Below are 21,446 nucleotides of genomic sequence, written 5' to 3'. Positions count from 1 at the left end.
CCCCATCGAATTCGAACCCAGAACCACCAGGCTTTTCTCCGCTGCCTTCGCAGCTCGCTTCCTTCGCCTAGCAACAGTTATTCCGTCCCACTCGCCCTAACTCGGCAACCATTTTCCCATTGGAGGAGAGGCCAGACTTTCAGCCAATCAGCCGGAGCCACGGGACCCTCTTCCCCCCGCCCCCGTCCAGCTCGGGAGGACAACACCTCGGGACCCTGTTATGGGCCGTACCATTAAGCAAGCTCTAGAAAGGGGTGGAAAAGGGCGGAGAGAAGGCCGAGAACTTGAGAGGCGTTCGAAAAGATTTGGTTAGAAACCATCCTTCCGAGACGCTCCAAAAAAGCAGGAAAAGAATAGCGGGAGAGAAAGAGAGAGAGAGAAAAATAATAATTAAAAGGGCTCGACCGACGCGCTTGGTATATCCCGGGCGGAAGTGAGGTGTCTTCTGAGCGTCTGGACTTCCGGTTGAGCAGAGGAGAAGAGTTGGTGGTTCAGGCTGAGGGGGCGCAGAGTCTTCCGAGGCTGGGTGAGTGAGGGGCCGGCTTTGTCAGCGGGGGAAGGGGAGGCGGGCCTGGCGCTGGCCGCTCCTGAGGACCCTGCGCGGCGGCTGTCATGGCTATCGGGGGCGAGGTTGTCTTCCCTCCTTCCCTTATGAACCCTCCCCCCAAACCTATGAGTAGGTAGTCATTGAGATAGGTAATAATGGGTGAGTAATAATCGTCATACTATCTTGTTTTATTTGCAGCCTTTTTATTTGGCAGCTAGGAAGTGCCAGCCAGGCCCAGCCAGCCGGGTACGCCCCCATTCCTAGGTACCATTTTTACAGCTAGGAAGTGCCAGCCAGTCAGAGAAGCCCCCATTCCTGGACACCATTTCTGCAGCTAGGAAGTGCCAGCCAGTCAGATAAGCCCACATTCCTAGCTACCATTTCTATAGCTAGGAAATGCCAGCCAGCCAGGTACGCCCCCATTCCTAGGTACCATTTCTATAGCTAGGAAGTGCCAGCCAGTCAGAGAAGCCCCCATTCCTAGGTACCATTTCTGCAGCTAGGAAGTACCAGCCAGTCAGAGAAGCCCACATTCCTAGCTACCATTTCTACAGCTAGGAAGTGCCAGCCAGCCAGGTACGCCCCCATTCCTAGCTACCATTTCTGCAGCTAGGAAGTGCCAGCCAGTCAGATAAGCACCCATTCCTAGCTACCATTTCTGCAGCTCGGAAGTGCCAGCCAGTCAGAGAAGCCCCCATTCCTAGCTACCATTTCTACAACTAGGAAGTGCCAGCCAGTCAGAAAAGCTCCCATTCCTAGGTACCATTTTTGCAGCTCGGAAGTGCCAGCCAGTCAGAGAAGCCCCCATTCCTAGCTACCATTTCTACAACTAGGAAGTGCCAGCCAGTCAGAAAAGCTCCCATTCCTAGGTACCATTTTTGCAGCTAGGAAGTGCCAGCCACTCAGATAAGCCCCCATTCCTAGCTACCATTTCTGCAGCTAGGAAGTGCCAGCCAGTCAGATAAGCCCCCATTCCTAGCTACCATTTCTGCAGCTAGGAAGTGCCAGCCAGCCAGGTACGCCCCCATTCCTGGACACCATTTCTGCAGCTAGAAAGTGCCAGCCCACCCGATAAGCCCCCATTCCTAGGTACCATTTTTGCAGCTGGGAAGTGCCAGCCAGTCACAGAAGCCCCTATTCCTAGGTACCATTTCTATAGCTAGGAAGTGCCAGCCAGTCAGAGAAGCCCCCATTCCTAGGTACCATTTCTATCTAGGAAATAAATGCCAGCCAGCCAGCCAGCCAGTTACACTGGGGGTGGGGGGGTCACATAACCCCAGGGTATTGAAACTGTATAGCCAGTTTCCAAGCATCTGAATTTTGATCCCATGACCTTAGGGATGCTGCAATGATTGTAAATATAAAAAACAGTCAAGTCACTTTTTCAGCATTGTTGTAACTTTGAACAGTCACTAAATGAACTGTTGTAAGTTGGATTTGGATTTGGATTTATTCGACTTGTAGGCCGCCCTATTCCCAAAGGGACTCAGGGCAGCTGAACAAAAACCAAGGGGAGGGGAACAAATACAAAAAGTAAGACAAAAACAAAACAACAATACAAACAGTTTAAAAATCACAACAAGCACAACCAATTCGAGTAGGGGTGGAACTCAACAGCCCCAGGCCTGCTGGGACAGCCAGGTCTTAACGGCTTTACGGAAGGCCTGAAGGGTTGATTCTTTCTGAATAGTGTTGGGGGGGGGGTGCGTGCCTTTACCCTTGCTTATGAGTGTACCCATTTTTAGCAGTGGAAAAACTGACTTGGGAATATGCTAAAACTAAGCACCCCAAAGAAATTTTCTTCTTTCTCTGTTCATAATTCATTCTACAGATTCCGCACGTAACACTAACTGTTTGCAAGCCATTTTCATAATTCCCATATGTGACTGTGAGTCTGTAAATCATATGTACAGAGTGGGCCATGTAGATACAATAAGTGTTGTTATTGGTGGGCGTGAGAGCAGGTAGGTCTTCTCAGCTCCCAAATCTAAACTGACAGTGATTAATATTAGTGCAAATTCTTACAATAAAAATGTAGTAATGAAAGAAGCGACTCAGGATTGCCGTATGTTAACTAACACCTGTAGAACATAACATTGATCTATGTTATGCATCAAATATATCATGAACAAATGTAAAAACAGTAACCTAGAGTTTGAAATTGCCGTAGTCTGCTTCCTTGATACATAGACCTTTAAAAAAAAAAAAAAGATTTATTGAGCTTAACTTTAGCCTGTTTACCTTTCTAGAATAGAATAGAATAGAATAGACTTATTTATTGGCCAAGTGTGATTGGCCACACAAGGAATTTGTCTTTGGTGCAGATACTCTCAGTGTACATAAAAAGACAAGATACATTTCTCAAGAGTCATAAGGTACAACACTTAATGATAGTCACAGGGTACAAACAAGCAATCAGGAAACAAGCAAAATCAATATAAATGGTAAGGATACAAGCAACAAAGTTATAGTCCTGCAGTCATAAGTGGGAGGAGATGGGTGATAGGAACGATGAGAAGACTAATAATAGTAATAATAACGCAGCCTTAGTGAATGATTTCACAGTGGTGAGGGAATTATTTGTTTAGCAGAGTGATGGCGCGCGGGGAAAAACTGTCCTGTTGTCTTGGTGTGCAGTGCCCTGTAGCATCGTTTTGAGGGTAGGAGTTGAAACAATTTATGTCCAGGATGTGAGGGGTCTGTAGATATTTTCCCAGCCCTCTTTTTGACTCCTGCAGTGTGCAGGTCCTCAATGGAAGGCAGGTTGGTAGCCATTGTTTTTTCTGTAGTTCTGATTATCCTCCGAAGTCCGTGTCTGCCTTGTTGGGTTGCAGAGCCAAACCAGACAGTTATGGAGGTGCAGATGACAGACTCAATAGAACTGTATCCAATGTGTGTTATAATATGCTATCAAACAATTTTAAATAAGTATAAACATGCTAAGGTACCAGTGGCTACAGATTACATAGCCAGGTTTATAAGATCTTTGATAAAGGTAAATATTTATAGTTTTAATAAGCATGGAAGCTGGCTGAGTGGCTTTGTCCAATCTCCGGGAGGCAAGGAGTTCTAGTCCTGCCTTAAACACAACAACTGGCTTGGGTGACTCTGGGCCAATCACCAGTAGACGGAGAGTTCTAGTACCATCTTAGGTATGAAAGCCACCTGGGTGATTTTGCACCAGTCGCAGTTGGATTGATAGAAAGTTAGGAGGATTTATTTTTTTCCTATGGGAGACCCTTCAGGCATTTTTCTGTGCTTTGAAATTCTCTTCTCTCATTCAATAGTCACAGGTAGTGTCAATTAAAGGTAGTCCTCCAGTTATGACCACATAGGAGCCCGACATTTCTGTTGCTTAGCAATACAGTTGCTAAGTACGTTTTGCCCCACCTTACAACTTTTCTTGCCGCGGCTGTTAAGCGAATCACTGCCATTGTTCAATTAGTCACATGGTTGTTAAGTGAGCTTGGCCCTCCCCATTGACGTTGCTTGTCAGAAGGTCGCAAAAAAGGGGACACTGCAATTGTCGTAAAGACACGGCAAACGTCTGCATTTTGGCCACGTGTCCACAGGGATGCCTGCAATGGTCGTAAGTGTGAAAAACGGCCCATAAGTGTTGTAATATAGTTGCAGAGTCACGCTGAACTACACAGGAGAAAACAAACTCCTAAAACGCCATAACATCCTGATAATGCATAACATAACATTCTGATATGTGCCCTACCATTGACGCCCAGGATTTGACCATATATAGACTGAGCAGTAGATTAGAAATTGTACTTTTGCAGGCTGTTTTTAACCACATGCTATTGCTCCTCCTGCCTTTGTGCTATCTCAATAAAAGGGGCTCTCAGACCCCAATCCGAGCCGAGGTGGCGCAGTGGTTAGAGTGCAGTACTTCAGCTGACTGTTATCTGCAGTTCAGCGGTTCTAATCTCACCGGCTCAAGGTTGACTCAGCCTTCCATCCTTCCGAGGTGGGTGAAATGAGGACCTAGATTGTTGGGGGCAATATGCTGACTCTGTAAAACGCTTAGAGAGGGCTGAAAGCCCTATGAAGCGGTATATAAGTCTAACTGCTATTGCTAATGTGGGTCGCTCCATCCCGAGAAAGGTTGTCTCCTGTCTTTTCTCAACATTGGCCTCATGGGCGAACCACGTTACACATAAGTCACTTTCGTCTGTGCTGCTGTATCTCTGGACAGTCACTGAGCGAAAGGCTGTAAGTCGAGGCACTCTCTTGCTTGCTGCACAGTGAAGGGACGATAACCTTGCCTCTTAAAAATAGTATACTTCTCCCCGAATGAAACTTGTTATGCTTATTTATAGGGGTGTTATGTGTGCGTAGCTCAAGCACATTCCCTAGCATTAAGCATGTCTATTTCAAGAATAACACACACAGATGCTGTCGTTGCTTCTTCCTGCAATTCCTAGTGTGAACTCTTGATATATATATATATATATATATATATATATATATATATATATATATATATATATATATATAGAGAGAGAGAGAGAGAGAGAGAGAGAGAGAGAGAGAGAGAGAGAGAGAGAGAGAGAGAGAGAGAGAGAGAGAGAGAGAGAGAGAGAGAGAGAGAGTTTCACATTACAGCTCATTATGTATTTTATCTTTTTCTTCTTGTTCAACCCAAGTCACAAAGCTATCTCTTGCTGCAGAGGCCTGCAAATCCACCATATCTTTGTTTTACGACTCCTTGGCCCGTTGGAAAGTAGGAAAACAGTCTCAGTCTAGTGTAGCGTTTCTCAGCAGCTTTAAGGTGCATGGACTGCCAACTCCCCAAATGCCACAGCTGGGAATCGTGAACCTACAATTTTCTGGTGGGTTTTGTTCTGACCCATGAAGCAAACTCTTGGTCCCGACAAAAATACCCTTGTATTAATTGACTGTGAATTCTGCTCATTCACATCCAGCCAAGTCTTTCGAGGGAGGATTTGCAGTCACAGAACTTATCTGGCTTGGAGAGCTGCCAGGCCGATCTCTGCAAATCTTGGCCAGGAGTCTCAGAGAGTCACGAACCAATTAAGCAAACTAATTGTCTCTCCTGCAAACTCCACTCCCCTTTCGCTCCTCTTTTATTTCCTCTCGGAGGGGCCATGCCAAAAGAAACTCGACTTTGTTTTTCCTTGAAGACGTTTCCCTTCTCATCCAAGAAGCTTCTTCAACTTCTTCTTGGATGAGAAGCTAAACATCTTCAAGGAAAAAGCAAAGTCCACTTTCCCTTGGAAAAAGCATCTTTGGAACACCCATGACCTGGATGGAGAATCTCCATAGACACTACTTTTATTGTAAGGTCCCAGTAACAGAAACAGTTAGCATTTCAGATACAATCACAATTAGCAGAGGTCTCTCTCTCTGTCTCTCTGTCTCTCTCTCTCTCTCTCTGCCTCTCTCTGTCTGTCTCTCTCTGTATCTCTTTCTCTCTGTCTCTCTCTTTCTCTCTGTCTCTGTCTCTCTCTTTTTGTCTCTATTTCTCTCTCTCTGTGTGTGTGTATCTCTCTCTGTGTGTCTTTCTGTATCTCTCTCCTCTCTCTCCTCTCTCTCTCTCCTCTCTGTCTCTCTCTGTGTGTCTCTATTATGGAGAACCGAGTCAAACATTAAAAATTGTGTTGCTAGTCATATGTTATATTCCTGTTTGGCTTAACTTTTGGTAAGTTTTTAAGATAAACTTTGAAATATGTAGGTAATACCTATTGTTATGAGCAAGATTTAGGCTTCGGGTTTTTTTTTTTTTAACCAATTGCGTTTTCCCCCATGGCTGTTTCTATAATTTTTAAGATAAACTCCGGCAATGTGCAGGTCGCACTTACTGAATTTTTACGAGCAAGGTTTTAGGATTCAGGGATTTTGAACAGTAGCATTCCCCCCTCCCCCATGACTGTTGGTAGTAAAATCAGTCTTATCAGTTGAAGAAAGAGGCTGCTTGAATTCAAGTTAAACCCTGCTTGTTTCTCAGAGTTCAGCTTTTTTTTATTGCTGCAGCTTTAGTGAATTCCAGCACTTGCAAGGATAGCTACAGAGGTGGCTAACCCCGGGGAAAACGGATCTGACCGCCGCTTTCCCCTCTGCAGTTGATAGGTTTGGGGTTGGTTGCCATGACAGACCCTCGTTTCCCATAGGCGAGGGACACTGGAGCACGTAAATGTCCCAGCAAGACACGCTTGTATGAAGCGGTGCCGTACGTCAGAGGTTGAGAATAGCAGCCTGGGTGCGCTGAGACGCGGCATGCAAATCCAGCAGCCAGCTCTGTTTTTATTTTTCAGAGAGTGTCAATTCAGGCGTGTCCGTCATTCAGCTCCTGTCTCTCTTCCTTGCAGTGCGCCGGACGTTGGGGAGATGTTCCGGACCGCCATCATGATGGCTGCCAGCTTGGCCTTAACCTCCGCCGTGATAGCTCACGCCTATTACCTGAAGCACCAGTTCTACCCCACCGTGGTCTACCTTACCAAGTCGAGTCCCAGCATGGCGGTGAGTCTGCCCCTCGCCAGTCGGTCCCCCGGGAGTAGCAGTAGCACTTATATACCGCTTCTCTAAGCGGTTTACAGAGCCAGCCTCTTGCCCACTAACAGTCCGGGTCCTCATTTAACCCACCTCGGAAGGATGGAAGGCTGAGTCAACCTTGAGCTGGTCAGGATCGAACTGCTGGCAGTGGGCAGAGCTTGCAATACTGCATTCTAAAAGGAAGGAAGGGAGGAGGGAAAGAAGGGTGGAAGGAAAGAAGGAAGGAAGGAAGGATGGAAAATAGCAACAGCACTTAGACTTATATACCGCTTCAAAGTGCTTTTACGGCCCTCTCTAAGCGGTTTACAGAGCCAGCCCATTTGCCCCCAACAATCTGGCCCTCATTTTACCCACCTCGGAAGGACGGAAGGCTGAGTCAACCTTGAGCCTGGTGAGATTTGAACTGCCAAATTACAGGTAGCAGATGTAGCACTCTAACCACTGTGCCACCGTGGCTCAGTGTAGCCTTGAAAAGGGCCTTTGGCTTTTCTCCAGTTCCTTGCCCTTGGGACGTGCTATAGTTCGTAAGCGAAGATTTCTAGTCAACGTAGGCAGTGGAGTTGTAGTTCCAGCCAGGTTGAAATATTGATTCTTTATTTACTTATATTTTTATTTATTTAACCACCTAACTAGCTAAAAGAGCCGTGGTGGCTCAGTGAATAGAATGCAGCATTGCAGGGTAATTCTGCTGCCTTAGGCACGGAAGTCAACTAGGTGCCTTTGGGCCTCTGGGCTGAATATGTGCAATGAATGCTTGTGTTGCTGTAGAGAGTCTTCCCCTTTGGGGTCTTTTTGTGGGGCAGAGGGGGGCAGAAATTCAAACTTGGGGTCTGCTTCGGCCTCCTGGTGGGGGGCTTTGGGCGAAGGCTGGAGGGAAGCACCGCTGGTGGCGAAGAGCCGGAGGGCCTCGTTCCAGTGGGACAGCATCACGGCCTGGAACTGGCTGACCATCTCAGCCCTGTGAGCTTCCAGGCGCCGGCACCTGGCCTTGCATTCCCGCAGGCCTTCCCTCTGCTTGGAAAGCCTATGCTCCTAGTCCTCAGTGAGGTGCTTCTGCTGAGCCTCCTTCTCGGTTCAGATCCAATTTGAACTGGGCTGTTTTGCCAACTCTTTCTCCGGGTGGCTGCTTAGCTCCAGCAACTGCTTCCTGTTGGGGCCCTAAGGAGCCCGGGTGGGCTCAGGAGAGGAGTGGCTGGGAGGGGAGGGGGGAGTAGAGGATGGCAAGGCGCCCCTCAAAGTGAGTGACACCGAGTTGGCCACCCCCACTCAGTCACATGACCGCCCAGCCACGCCCGCCCAGCCGTTCATGAGGCAGATCGTATTAGTGGTCCACGGGATTTAAAATTATGGATTCCGTGGTCCTCGAGGCCCAAAAGATTGGCGACCCCTCCTCTAAACCACATTTTTCTTTTGCGATGCCAGGTGCTGTACATTCAGGCTTTCGTCTTGGTGTTCCTGCTCGGTAAATTCATGGGCAAAGTGTTTTTCGGACAACTCCGAGCGGCAGAAATGGAGGTGAGTCTTTGCCGAAGCATAGAGGGAGGACCTGCTTAAGTGGCTTTTAGCAAACTTCGCTCTCCTTTTGCAAAGAAACGTCTGTTTTGAAGCTGGGAGCATCAGTTTTTTAAGACATCCCTTTTTTCTATTCCCCCAAACCACAAGTCTTATCTTATGAACTTCAGAAAGAGCCAATTTGTACAAAGCTAAGTCTTTATTCTCTTGGGCTACATTTTTGTAGAGTGTAATTAACATCCACACACACACACTTAATAATTTGGAGCTCCCTTTGATTGGAACTGTTTTTGACTGTGGAAATGAGAGAGACGTGAAGAGATCCAGTTGCAGGACTGAGGAATACAGGTAGTCCTCGACTTACAACGGTTCATTTAGTGACTGTTCAGAGTTACGACGGTCTAAGTTACAAAAGCAACTTAGGACTGTTTTTCGCACTGAGGACCGTTGCAGCAGCACCCGTGATCACATCCGGGCATTTGCGACTAACTCGTGTTTATGACACTTGCAGCGTCCCCGGGGTCACGCAATTCAATTTTGTGACCTTCTGACAAGCAAAAGTCAACCGGGGGGGGTACCCAGATTCACTTAACAATGGGGTGACTAGCTTAAGAACTGCAATGATTCCCCATAAGAACCGTGGCAAAAAAAAGTCATAAAATTGGGCCAAACTCACTTAACAGACATCTCGTTTAGCAACAGTTGCGGTCGTAAGTCGAAGACTCCCTGTATTCAGGATCTCTTGGTGCCCAGTTTTTTTTTTAAAGTTCATTTGTTCACTTTGCAGCCAGAATGACGAAAGAGTATACTTTTAATCATAGAAAACTACGGAGGGGTGACTGCTTCAGCATATCGCTTGTCCCTTGGCTCGATTTCCTTTGTCAAAACCATTTAATTAGCTGTTAACCAATTCTGGTTTCACTTCCCTTCGCAACAGACACCTGGAAGGAGAGAGAGAGAGAGGGAGAAAGACAAAAAAAGCCCAGCCATTAAAACCGATTTACATTTACAGCAGCAATTAAAAAGCCAGATTCATAAAGGAATCTTGTAAGAAAAATGTGGGGAAAGGGAAGCAATTGTAGTAAATATTTAGCGATATAAGAAGAACCCTGTGAGATCCAGCTGCTGGCCAGTCGAGTCCCAGCATTCTGAGCCACACATTTGCCAAATGTTGCACCTTCTTATAGCAATAAGAATAGCACTTAAGACTTAATGGGCGTTCTGGCCTAGGCTTCCCCAAAAAGCACGAAGCAGATTCCTGGTACCGACAAAACCCCTTTTATTAAACGAATGTGAATTCCTCTCATTCACCTTCAGCCAAGGCCTGGCAAACAGTCTTTCAAAGGTGTATTTATGACCACAGACCTTATCTAGCTTGGAAAGCTGCCATGTCAGTATTTTCCAAATGCAAGGAAAGACTTGGGCACAAAGTCTCTGAGATTCACGGACAGATCTTCACACACCTCAAACGAACAAATGAATGAATTGCTTCCTGCAAAAGCCCCCCTCCTTTTTCGCGCCTCTTTTATTCCCTATGGGAGGGGCAATTCACTGTCCACCTGTCACTTTACTCACAAGTCAACCCTGATTTCTTAGCTGTTCTTCTGTCAGCTCTGCGCATGTGCACACTGGGAACAGGCTCCAGCTGTTCCTCTGCCTCACTGCTGTCTTGCTCCGAAGGCAGCTGAGAACTGCCAGACAGCCTTGGCCCTGTCTCTGCCTCTGACACAGAGCCCTCGTCTGAGCCTTCCCCAGCCTCCAGGAGTGGCCCATCTTCCTCCCCAACCTCCTCACTGTCCGACTCTGCTGCCAGCTCTACTGGCCACTGGCGGGCCACAACAATGGGAAGCCACAGAAGATATCCTTCGAGGGATCTTCTCCTAAGTTGGATACCTCCAGAGGCACTGGGGTTCTCAAAACCTCAACTTACTATTATTAATCATCCAAAGAGTATACAATATTTAGTGTAGCATATTCAACACCAGAAATAGTTTCCCATTGCTAATCCAAGTAGTTATTGAACTTTTCAATTCATATGTATGTATGTATGTATGTATGTATGTATGTATGTATATGTCAATTTTTCATTACATCATCATTAGTCCATTTAACATATAGAAATCTTACCAGTATAACATGGTCAATGCTTACAATTATACATAGGATTCAAATCATCCCATTCTTGTACATTAAATACATAATTGTCCTTTGTAAATCACATGATTAATAATAGCGGTAACTTGAACACATAATGCTCAATGATAAGTATGTATTTAGTTATGTTTGATGGATAACCAGTGATCTTATTTCTAATTGTAAAAACTGATGCACAAAAGTTTGTAACCAAATGACATGCTTGACGAAATTGAGGAAAGTTTTTTATATGTGTTGTTTCATTTTTGTTAGTTTTAATATATATATATTGCATTTGTGCTGATAAATAAACCGGGTTCAAATCCCAGTAAGGGTATGGCTAGCTGATGAGAGCTAAATAGCTTGAAATAGATCTATACTAGTCTCCCTTTATTTATTTATCAGCACAAATGCAACACAAATGTAACAAAAGGGCAACATTAAAAATAATGGCTTTCTGTCTGAATAGTCTCTTGGGATGAGCCAATAGAGAAAGGAAGCAGTATGTTTCCTCCCATATTTGGGCATACCAGGGGTATATATATATATATAGTGTCACAACCCCTGGTATGCCCAAATATGGGAGGAAACATACTGCTTCCTTTCTCTGTCTATCGGCTCATCCCAAGAGGCTATCCAGACATATATCTATCTATCTGTCTATCTGTCTGTCTATCTATCTATCTATCTATCTATCTATCTATCATCTATCTATCTATCTATCTATCTATCATCTATCTATCTATCTATCTATCTATCTATCTATCTATCTATCTATCCGCAACTTACGTGTCTGGGATTTATGACAATTGGCATGCTACTTCCTCTGGGTGATGCCAGCTTGACGGGCACTAGTGCATTGCCAGGCATACAAATTTGGAGGAATGGCACCAGCACTGGGTGGGATTCTGATGTAATTTCCAGAATTGGGATTTGCACAGATGTGCTAAGATGTCTGATTTATTAAATTGGAACTTTAAGGATCGTTTTGCCTTGGACTCTGATTTAATTCCACTTGATACTTGGAGCGCTGACATTAGTTTGGGTTTAGCGGCATCTTATACCCCCGTCTTTTCACACCCAGCATCTGCTCGAGCGCTCATGGTACGCCGTGACCGAGACCTGCCTGGCCTTTACCGTCTTCAGGGACGACTTCAGTCCTCGGTTTGTGGCTCTCTTCACCCTCCTCCTCTTCCTCAAGTGCTTCCATTGGCTGGCTGAAGACCGGGTGGACTTTGTAAGTGCAATCCCTACTCGAGGTGGTGGGTTCAGACACGAGACATTAACCAAATCAAGGGAAAGCTGGTTTCCCTGCTTGAAAGGGTTACATGACTCTAGTCATATAGTTTTTATTGATTTAAGGAGCAGTAGTAAGAGTGCAGTACTGCAGGCTAACGTCTGCTGACTGCCGGCTGCCTGCAATTTGGCAGTTCACATCTCACCAGGCTCAAGCCTTCCGTCCTTCCAAGGTGGGTAAAATGAGGACCCAGATTGTTGTGGGCAAGAGGCTGGCTCTGTAAACCACTTAGAGAGGGCTGTAAAAGCACTGTGAAGCAGTATATAAGTCTAAGCGCTATTGCTATTGCCCTCCCTCCCTCCCTCCCTCCCACCTTCCAAGTGGTTAGAATGCAGTATTGCAGGCTAACTTTGCTCACTGCCAGCAGTTTGATCATGCCCGGCTCAAGGTTGACTCAGCCTTCCTTCCTTCCGAGGTGGGTCAAATGAGGACCCAGATTGTTGGGGGCAAGAGGCTGACTCTGTAAACCGCTTAGAGAGGGCTGTGAAGCGGTATACAAGTCTTAAGTGTTCTTGCTATAATGTGAAATGCAAAGAAAACACAAAAGCAAATTTTGGGGAAATTAGGAAAGGAAAAAGGGAAGTGGGTATTGGGGGAAAGCAAGGGGGAAAAAAGGGGGGGGACATTGACTTCCGACTCCTTTGCTGCAGTAAAATAAGGCATTATCATCTATCCTCAACCTTTTTTACTTTTTCATAATAATAGAAACCATTTCTATAACAATTAAAGCCATGGTTCTTACCCTTGGCCACTTGAAGAGGTGTGGACTTCAACTCCCAGAATCCCTCAGCCCCTTAAACCGTGATGTTTCTTCATTCTAGATGGAGAGAAGTCCCAACATATCTTGGCTCTTCCATTTCCGCATTGTCTGTAAGTACTTTTTTAAAATTTATTTTATTAAAGTTCTGTCAAGTTTTTTTTTTTTTTTGACTGTCCTGTGATCTCTTTCATCTTGTTTTCGCTCCAGCTGATTGGTTGTGGCTTGAGACTGGATCCCAGTTTGGCTTCTTGAGAATCGAGCCATAAAATCTACCTGAAAACAATTTCCCCGGGTAGAGTTATTCTGTTTCTCTTAGGGTTATTTTTACGTGTGTGGCTCATTTCACAACAGCTTCATCGTTCATATGTCTAGTTGCAGCTAGCTGCTCATAGTCTGCACAGGTAGTCCTCGACTTACGACTCAGCAACAGTTCTGTTGCTGAGCAAGAGAGTTAAGTCAGTTTTGCCCCATTTTATGGCCTTTCTTGCCACAGTTGTTAAGTGGATCACTGCAGTCGTTAAGTTAGCAACACGGTTGCCACAAAGGGATGGCCAGAAAGAAGAGGTGGGGGGGGGGTGTCAACCTCTTCTCCAAAACACCAGAAAGCAGAACAAGAAACAATGGATGGAAGCTAATCAAGTAGAGAAGCAACTTGGAACTAAGGAGAAACTTCCTAACAGTAGAAGATTGGCCAAGTGTGATTGGACCCACAAGGAATTTGTCTTTGGTGTAGATGCTCTCAGTGTCAGTGGTAGTCAACCTGGTCCCTACCGCCCACTAGTGGGCGTTCCAGCTTTCCTGGTGGGCGGTAGGGGTTTTGTCCGATACTGAAGCACTTTCCCTTTTTTAAAAAATTTAATTGATTTCCCTACTTTATAAATCACCATTACTGTGGAACCGGTGGGCGGTTAGAAAATTTTACTGCTAGCAGAGATACAAAAGTGGGCGGTAGGTATAAAAAGGTTGACTACCCCTGGTGTACATAGAGAAAAATAAAATACATTCATCAAGAATAAAAAGATGCAACACTTAGTGATAGTCATGGGTTATTAAATAAGCAATCAAATCATACTAGGAAACAAAACAATATAAATTGTGGGCGGTGGGGGTTTGCTATAACTCTGCTTTATAAATTTCATAAAGTAAAGTTACTTCCCTACTTTATAAATCACCATTACTGTGGAACTGGTGGGCCATTAGAAAATTTTACTATTAACAGAGATACAAAAGTGGGCGGTAGGTATAAAAAGGTTGACTACCCCTGGTCTAGACAAATCAAAAGTTGGAATTAAGATTGCCGGGAGAAATATCAACAACCTCAGATATGCAGATGATATCACTCCAGTGGGAAGAGAGAGGTACTAGGAAGGAAGAGAAGAAGAATAGGAATACAGTCTTAATAAATCGTTTGACAGTGTTGTGGGAATTGGTTGTTTAGCAGAGTGATGACATTCGGGGGGGGGGGGGAAACTGTCCTTGTGTCTAGTTGTCTTGGTGTGCAGTGCCCTATAGCGTCGTTTTGAGGGTAGAAGTTGAAACAATAGCAGTAGACTTATATACCGCTTCATAGGGCTTTCAGCCCTCTTTAAGCGGTTTACAGAGAGTCAGCATATTGCCCCCAACAATCCGGGTCCTCATTTTACCCACCTCGGAAGGATGGAAGGCTGAGTCAACCCTGAGCCGGTGAGATTTGAACCGCTGAACTGCTGATCTAGCAGTAGCCTGCAGTGCTGCATTTAACCACTGCGCCACCTCGGCTCTTAAACAATTTATGTCCAGGATGCGAGGGGTCCGTAGATATTTTCCCAGCCCTCTTTTTGACTCCTGCAGTCTGTTAGGTGTCCAGTGAGGACAATTAACCAGTGGAACAGCTTGCCACCAGAAATTGTGGGTGCTCCTTCATTGGAGGTTTTAAAGAAGAGATCGGACTGCCATTTGTCTGAAATGATATAGGGCCTCTGGCTTGAGCAGGGGGTTGGACTAGAAGACCTCCAGTGTCCCTTTCAAACTCTATTATTTTGGTAAAGGTTGGATCTAAAATAGCCCTTTGATGTCTTTCTCAGCTGAGTCGCTGCTTTTGCCGGTTGCCTTGTTAAAAATACTTGTAGCTGGGCAGTGACAGAGCCATTCTTGTCTGCTGTGGGTTATTTCCAAGGTTAGATGAGGTCAAGTGACTATCAACACCAACACTGTTTGAACTGTAACTGTAAATAAGGCAGATGTTCTGGAAGGCTAATTGTGGGTGGTGATTTGCATATCGAAAATATGCAAAATTTTGCATGCAAATTTTTTTGGTTATTTGCATGCAAAAGGCCCCAAGATGTTCTTGATAGTCCTTACTTTCAGTTTTTTTAATTATTATTATTTTCAAACTTGTTAGACACCTTCTGCACCTCATTTTTCCTTCTGGCATGTTAGCTGTTACAGAGAGTCCTTGATTTACAACCATCACTGAGCTCAGTATTATCATCATTGAGCAGGTCACTTACACTATTTATCCCCCTTCCCTTGTCTATTGTGAGCCGCCCGGAGTCCTTCGGGAGTGGGCGGCATACAAGACAAATAAACTAAACGAAACTAAACTATATTGCCAAAAGTATTCGCTCACCTGCCTTTCCTCGCATATGAACTTAACGGAAGTGACCTCCCATTCCTAATCCATAGGATTCAATATGACGTTGGTCCACCCTTTGCAGCTATAACAGGTTCCAATCTTCTGGGAAGGCTGTCCACAAGGTTCAGGAGTGTCTTTATGGGAATCTTTGACCATTCTTCCAGAAGCGCATTTGTGAGGTCACACCCTGGTGTTGGACAGGTTTACGTGGCCTACCACTTCGTGGCTGAGCTGCTGTCCTTCCCAAACACTTCCACGTTCTTATAATACAGCTGACAGTTGACTGTGGTGTATTTAGGAGCGAGGAAATGTCACGACTGGATTTGTTGCACAGGTGGCATCCTATCACACTTCCACGCTGGGATTCACTGAGCTCCTGAGAGCGACCCCTTCTTTCACCAATGTGTGTAAAAACAGCCTGCACGCCTAGGTCCTTGGTTTTATACCCCTGTGGCCGTGGACGTGATTGGAACCCCTGATTCTGGTTATTTGGATGGGTGAGCGAATACTTTTGGCAATATGGTGTATCTGACTTGATTTTATGACGTCGTTTGTGAGGGTGGGGGTCATCCAATAAACCCTGCAATTATTAAGGGAATCAATTTTAATTTATGGGCACTTTTTGGCAGAAACTGGAAGTTACTTCCAGAAACTGGAAGTAAACACCAGAAACCAGCAAACAAACTGGGAAAAAAAATTGTGCTTGTGTGACCACGGGATGCTGCAAACTGCCCCAAAGAGTAGAACGTCTACACCTGTGGTGGCAAACCTATGGCATGCGTGCCAGAGGTGGCACGCATAGCCCTCTCTGTTGGCACATGCGCCCTCACCAGCTGTTTGTAGGTGCCAGAAAATGGCCTGAAAATGCCCCCCAAAAAACCCAGGGTGCTTTTTGAGCCGTTTTTCTTTGCAGCCAGCTGGTCTTCGTGGGTGCCCAGAGGGCCAAAAAATGGCCTCAAAACAGTCCAAAAAACGGGCCAAAAAACAGGCATGCGCGTGCCGGCCAGCTGGTCTTCGGGTTTACAGCATGCACATATGCATGCCTGTTCTGGTTTGGGCACTCGGGTGCCGAAAAGGTTCACCATCACTGGTTTATACCTTTAGCAATTGTCTCAGCGAAATCCACATCCAAAACCCATGTAGGTTTATGTCCCCTTCTTGGAGGGCCGCAGCTGAGGGTTCATCTGATGAGGAGATGCTGGGGGAACGTCTGACTCCAATGAGGATGGAAGCTGGGTGCTATCCTTAAGTGTTTGTCGGATGTGTGGATGAAGCCCTTTGTCTCACAGCTGTTTCTCACACTCTGGGACTGTCAGTGCAGTGACGCCAATGTCGGCCTGAGTGACGCTATCTTTTTTTTTTTTAAAGTATTGAAAATGCCCCCAAAACAGGACATTTTGGGGGGTGTTTTCTGGGCCTTTTTTGAGCTGTTTTCAGGCCATTTTTAGGTGCTTGATGGAAAAACAAAAAACAGCCTGAAAATCATCCAAAAACGGCCCCCAAAACAGGCATGCGCGTACTGGCCGGTTCCACCACAAAACCGTGTTCGACTAAAGGGCGCTCGACGAAACCGCGTAGCTGACGTCATCACAGCGCGACAACAGCCCGGAGAAAAAAGCACGCTGTAAACGCTAAACCTAAAATTAACACCTAAACCTAAACCTAACCCTAAACCTAACCCTAAACCTAACCCTAAACCTAACCCTTAACCTAACCCTAAACCTAACCCTAACCCTTAACCTAACGCTAAACCTAATCCTAACCCTAAACCTAACCCTTACCTTAAGTTGAATCGGCTTGCTTTCAAAGCGCTATTTAAAGCGCCCTTCTTTCTCCGCGCTCGCTGTTGTCGCCCTGTTGATGACATCAGCGACGCGGTTTAATCGGGCGCGCTTTAGTCGAGCGCGGTTTTGTCGTGCCACGGTGCTGGCCAACTGGTCTTCAACTGGTCTTTGGGTTTCCAGCAACCCCTGCCTGTGTACATGCATGCGCGATCCGGTTTGGCCACCTCGGTGCCGAAAAGGTTTGCCATCACTGCCCTAGGACGTTGTGAGTTCTCTGGTGTGTTGTTGTGTGTTTCCTTCGCTCCTTTCTGCTTTTCCAGTGACCGAACGGCCTTTCTTTTTTCCCTAGCTCTCATGGTACTTCTAGCCATCCTAGATTTCCTGTTTGTCAGCCACGCTTACCACAGCATCCTGACCCGGGGGGCTTCCGTCCAGCTGGTCTTTGGCTTTGAGGTGAGCAGATACCCATAAGAATAAGAATAATAAAGAATAATAATAACAATACCCTGTTTCCACCCCCCAAAATAAGCCCTCCCTGGATAATAAGCTCAATTGGGCTTTTGAGCGCATGTGCTAAAATAAGTCCTCCCCGAAAATATTGCAACAGCAGCAGCAGCAGCTATGAGGTGACCACACTCTCTGCCTCCTGCACCTCAAAAATAATAAGACCTCAAAAATGTTTATGGTTTAGGTTTGGGTTTATTGGTTTTGTATGCCGCCCACTCCCGAAGGACTCCGGGCGGCTCACAATAAACAGGGGAGGGAATAAATAAGACAATACAACAATTTTAAAATCCACAACAGTCACAATTAAGACGGGGCTGGGTGCTTTAACAGCCCCCAGCCTGCCAGAACAGCCAGGACTTAGTAGCTTTTCGGAAGGCCGGGAGGGTAGTAAGGGTCCGGATCTCCACGGGGAGCTCATTCCAGAGGGCCGGAGCAGCAACAGGGAAGGCTCTCCCCCGGGGGGTGGCCAGCCGGCATTGGCTGGCAGATGGAACCCGGAGAAGGCCAAGCCTGTGCGATCGAATTGGTCTTTGGGAGGTAATTGGCAGGAGGCCAATCACCTCCCAAAGACCAATTTGGACCAATGGATAAATCAGCTAAATGTTGGAAACGTCGCCAATTGCCAGAAACGTATTATCATATGTGGTGGATATGTAGGCATGCAAAAAGCTATTGGGTTAAAATACAAACATGGTTAGAGAAAATGATACATTAAACCCCTGGAGTTTAAGCCAGAGATATTTTTATTGGGTATTCTACCAGAGAAATACAGTAGATCAGATTCATATTTGATTGTACGAATAATAACAGCAGCTAGAATTGTATTTGCACAAAACTGGAAAGCAGAGAAAATCTCGTCGGAAGGGGAGGTAATAAAGAAGATATTAGACTGTGCAGAAACGAACAGGTTGACATTGAGAATCAAGGACAAAGAGGAATCAATGTACTACAGGACATGGCGATTTTATGAGTGGCTTGAAAAAAGATATAAATAGAAGGAAAAAGGAACAAAACCTGAAATAAATATCTCAGATGGCACATGATTAAAATAGGGGGAGGGGAAATAAGAAAATACCAAAATGTGAATATACAGGCGGAAAAATGCTATGAATTGACATATGTAAAATAACAATTATAAGAACGTATATCTAAGAATGAATTTGAAAGGAAAAATAAACTTTGTGCAATAATAATAATAATTGGCTTTCAGGTGAGCAGATACCTATAATAATATATAATAATAATAATAACACCCCATTTCCCCGAAAATAAGCCCACCCCGGATAATAAGCCCAATCGCGCTTTTGAGCATATGCGTTAAAATAGATAGATTAGATAGATAGATAGATTTTTTATTTATATGCCGCCCTTTTCCCTGGGGGGACTCAGGGCGGCTCACAATCAAAAGGGAAGGGGGGACAGACTTTTACATATAAGACAGCACATGATTAAAAACGCAACATTCATACCATTCGGGCGGGTAACAATCTTTAGCCCCAGGCCTGACGGGATAGCCAGATTCTAAGGGCTGTGCGGAAGGACTGGAGGGTGGTGAGGGTACGAAGCTCCACGGGGAGATCGTTCCATTGGGTCGGGGCTACCACCGAGAAGCCCTCCCCCCAAAAATATTGCAACAACAGCAGCAGGCAGGGAGGTGACCACGCTTGCCTCCTCCTGCACCTCAAAAATAATAAGACCTCCCCGAAAATAAGGCCGTGATTATTGGGGGGGGCGGTCAAAAGAAAATAAGCTATCGCCGTCATTAAATGAAACTGGACTGGCTTTACAATTCTTTAGAAAGAAGCCAAGCCTGTTGGCATCTTGTTCCACTAAGTTTTGGTTGGAAATGCTTTTCCTCTTGGCTCTCCACAGTATGCCATCCTCATGACGATGGTGTTGACCGTCTTCATCAAGTACCTGCTGCACTCCATCGACCTCCAGAGTGAAAACCCCTGGGACAACAAGGCCGTCTTCATGCTCTATACAGAACTCTTCACGGGTAAATAGATCCGGGGGGTGAAGGAAAGAGACACGACCCCCTGGCCCACCTATCCCAAGAAAGTAGGAACTCTGGCAGCTGAGGCACACAGGCGGCCCTTGACTTCAATAGCAATAGCATTTAGACTTATATACCGCTTCAGAGTGCTTTTACAGCCCTCTGTAAGCGGTTTACAGAGTCAGCCTCTTGCCCCGCAACAATCTGGGTCCTCATTTGATCCACCTCGGAAGGAGGGAAGGCTGAGTCAACCTTGAGCCAGTCAGGATTGAACTGTTGGCAGTGGGCAGAATTAGCCTGCAGTAGTAATCACTAGGAAGGAAGGAAAGAAAGAAGGAAGGAGGGAGGGAGGGAGGGAGGGAGGGAGGGAGGGAAGGAAGGAAGGAAGGAAGGAAGGAAGGAAGGAAGGAAGGAAGGAAGGGCAATAGCAGTTAGACATATACCACTTTACAGTGCTCTTACAGCCCTCTCTAAGTGGTTTACAGAGCCTCTTGCCCCCAACAATCTGGGTCCTCATTTGATCCACCTCAGAAGGACGGAAGGCTGAGTCAACCTTTAGGAGGAAGGAAGGAAAGGAAGGAAGGAAGGAAGGACGGGCAATAGCAATAGCACTTAGATTTATATACCGCTTCACAGTGCTTTCACAGCCCTCTCTAAGCACTTTACAGAGTCAGCCTCTTCCCCCCAACAATCTGGGTCTTCATTTGACCCACCTCGGAAGGATGGAAGGCTGAGAACCTTGAGCCGGTCAGGATCGAACTCCTGGCAATAGGCAGAGTTAGCCTGCAATACTGCATTCTGACCACTGGGAGGGAGGGAGGAAAGAAAATAGCCGGCTTCCGACATCAAGAAGACAAAACCATGAGAGCCAAGGACCCTCCTGCAGGTGTCTGCAGAGACTTTTTCTCATATGACCTGCGCTAATAGAGGGAGGGAGAATCCTATACTTTAATGATGTGGGTTTGTGCGGGAATTATCTAGATCTGGTTTTTCCCTCCTCAGTGCCGAAATGATGTACTCAATAAAGTTTTGCTCAGAGATCAGATCGTCTCGACCGTGCTTGCTTCGGTTGGGTCCGTCAGTCGGACTCGGAACGTTGACCAAGAAGGGTCTTTTTGGCAATGACCTGGAAGTGAAAAACAAAACAAAAAAATCAAATTATTATCCTTTCCTCCTCAGGTTTCATCAAGGTCCTCCTCTACATGGCCTTTATGACTATCATGATCAAAGTGCACACCTTCCCTCTCTTCGCCATCCGGCCGATGTACCTAGCAATGAGGTGAGTCCGGCGCGGGATAATTGCGAGGATGCATACCTGCAGCTCTGCACCTGTCTGAAGGTGGTCTTTTCAGCTCCCTTGCGCCGCCGCGCCGCCGCTGCCCACCCCCCGATTGCCTGCCTGCCTGCCTGTTCACCCCCCCTGAAGCCTAACTCTCGCTATCTCCATTCTAGGCAGTTCAAAAAGGCAGTCACAGATGCGATCATGTCTCGTCGGGCGATCCGCAACATGAACACATTGTGAGTATTTGCTGTCCCCCAGGAGCGCCCGATACATAGACAGCAAGATTTTTATATTGACACTGGCTGACAACCTGGCTATCAGCGTCCCAAATATCATCCAGAATTAAATCAGAGCTCAAGATATTGCCCGGGTATTTATTGATAGGGGGGGGGGGAGTGGCCGGACCAAACATCATTTCTAATGTCGGATCCCCCCCCCCCCTTACCAGAGGCAGCCCCCTTGTGGAGTACTGTGAAGCCGTTACCATGGCAA

General features: G+C 46.0%; 1 protein-coding gene across 1 annotated transcript in view; it reads left to right on the top strand.

Moving 5' to 3' along the window:
• Positions 1-241: 241 nt before the first annotated feature.
• Positions 242-21,446, top strand: part of SYVN1 (synoviolin 1) — a 30,466-nt gene continuing 9,261 nt past the window's right edge. The window contains exons 1-9 of the mRNA XM_087705264.1: positions 242-526; positions 6,886-7,036; positions 8,492-8,584; positions 11,799-11,951; positions 12,833-12,881; positions 17,519-17,622; positions 19,549-19,675; positions 20,852-20,951; positions 21,125-21,190. Coding sequence (XP_087561390.1) covers positions 6,905-7,036; positions 8,492-8,584; positions 11,799-11,951; positions 12,833-12,881; positions 17,519-17,622; positions 19,549-19,675; positions 20,852-20,951; positions 21,125-21,190 — 824 coding nt within the window. The 5' untranslated portion in view covers positions 242-526; positions 6,886-6,904. The remainder of the gene's footprint in view (positions 527-6,885; positions 7,037-8,491; positions 8,585-11,798; positions 11,952-12,832; positions 12,882-17,518; positions 17,623-19,548; positions 19,676-20,851; positions 20,952-21,124; positions 21,191-21,446) is intronic.

This window comes from Thamnophis sirtalis, unplaced genomic scaffold (genome assembly GCF_051295495.1).
Source record: "Thamnophis sirtalis isolate CommonGarterSnake01/CBP01778 unplaced genomic scaffold, rThaSir2_p1.2 scaffold_2, whole genome shotgun sequence".
Classification (NCBI taxonomy): Eukaryota; Metazoa; Chordata; class Lepidosauria; order Squamata; family Natricidae; genus Thamnophis; species Thamnophis sirtalis.
The sequence above is the reverse complement of the archived record's forward strand: the minus strand, read 5'-3'. Positions and strand labels throughout refer to the sequence as shown.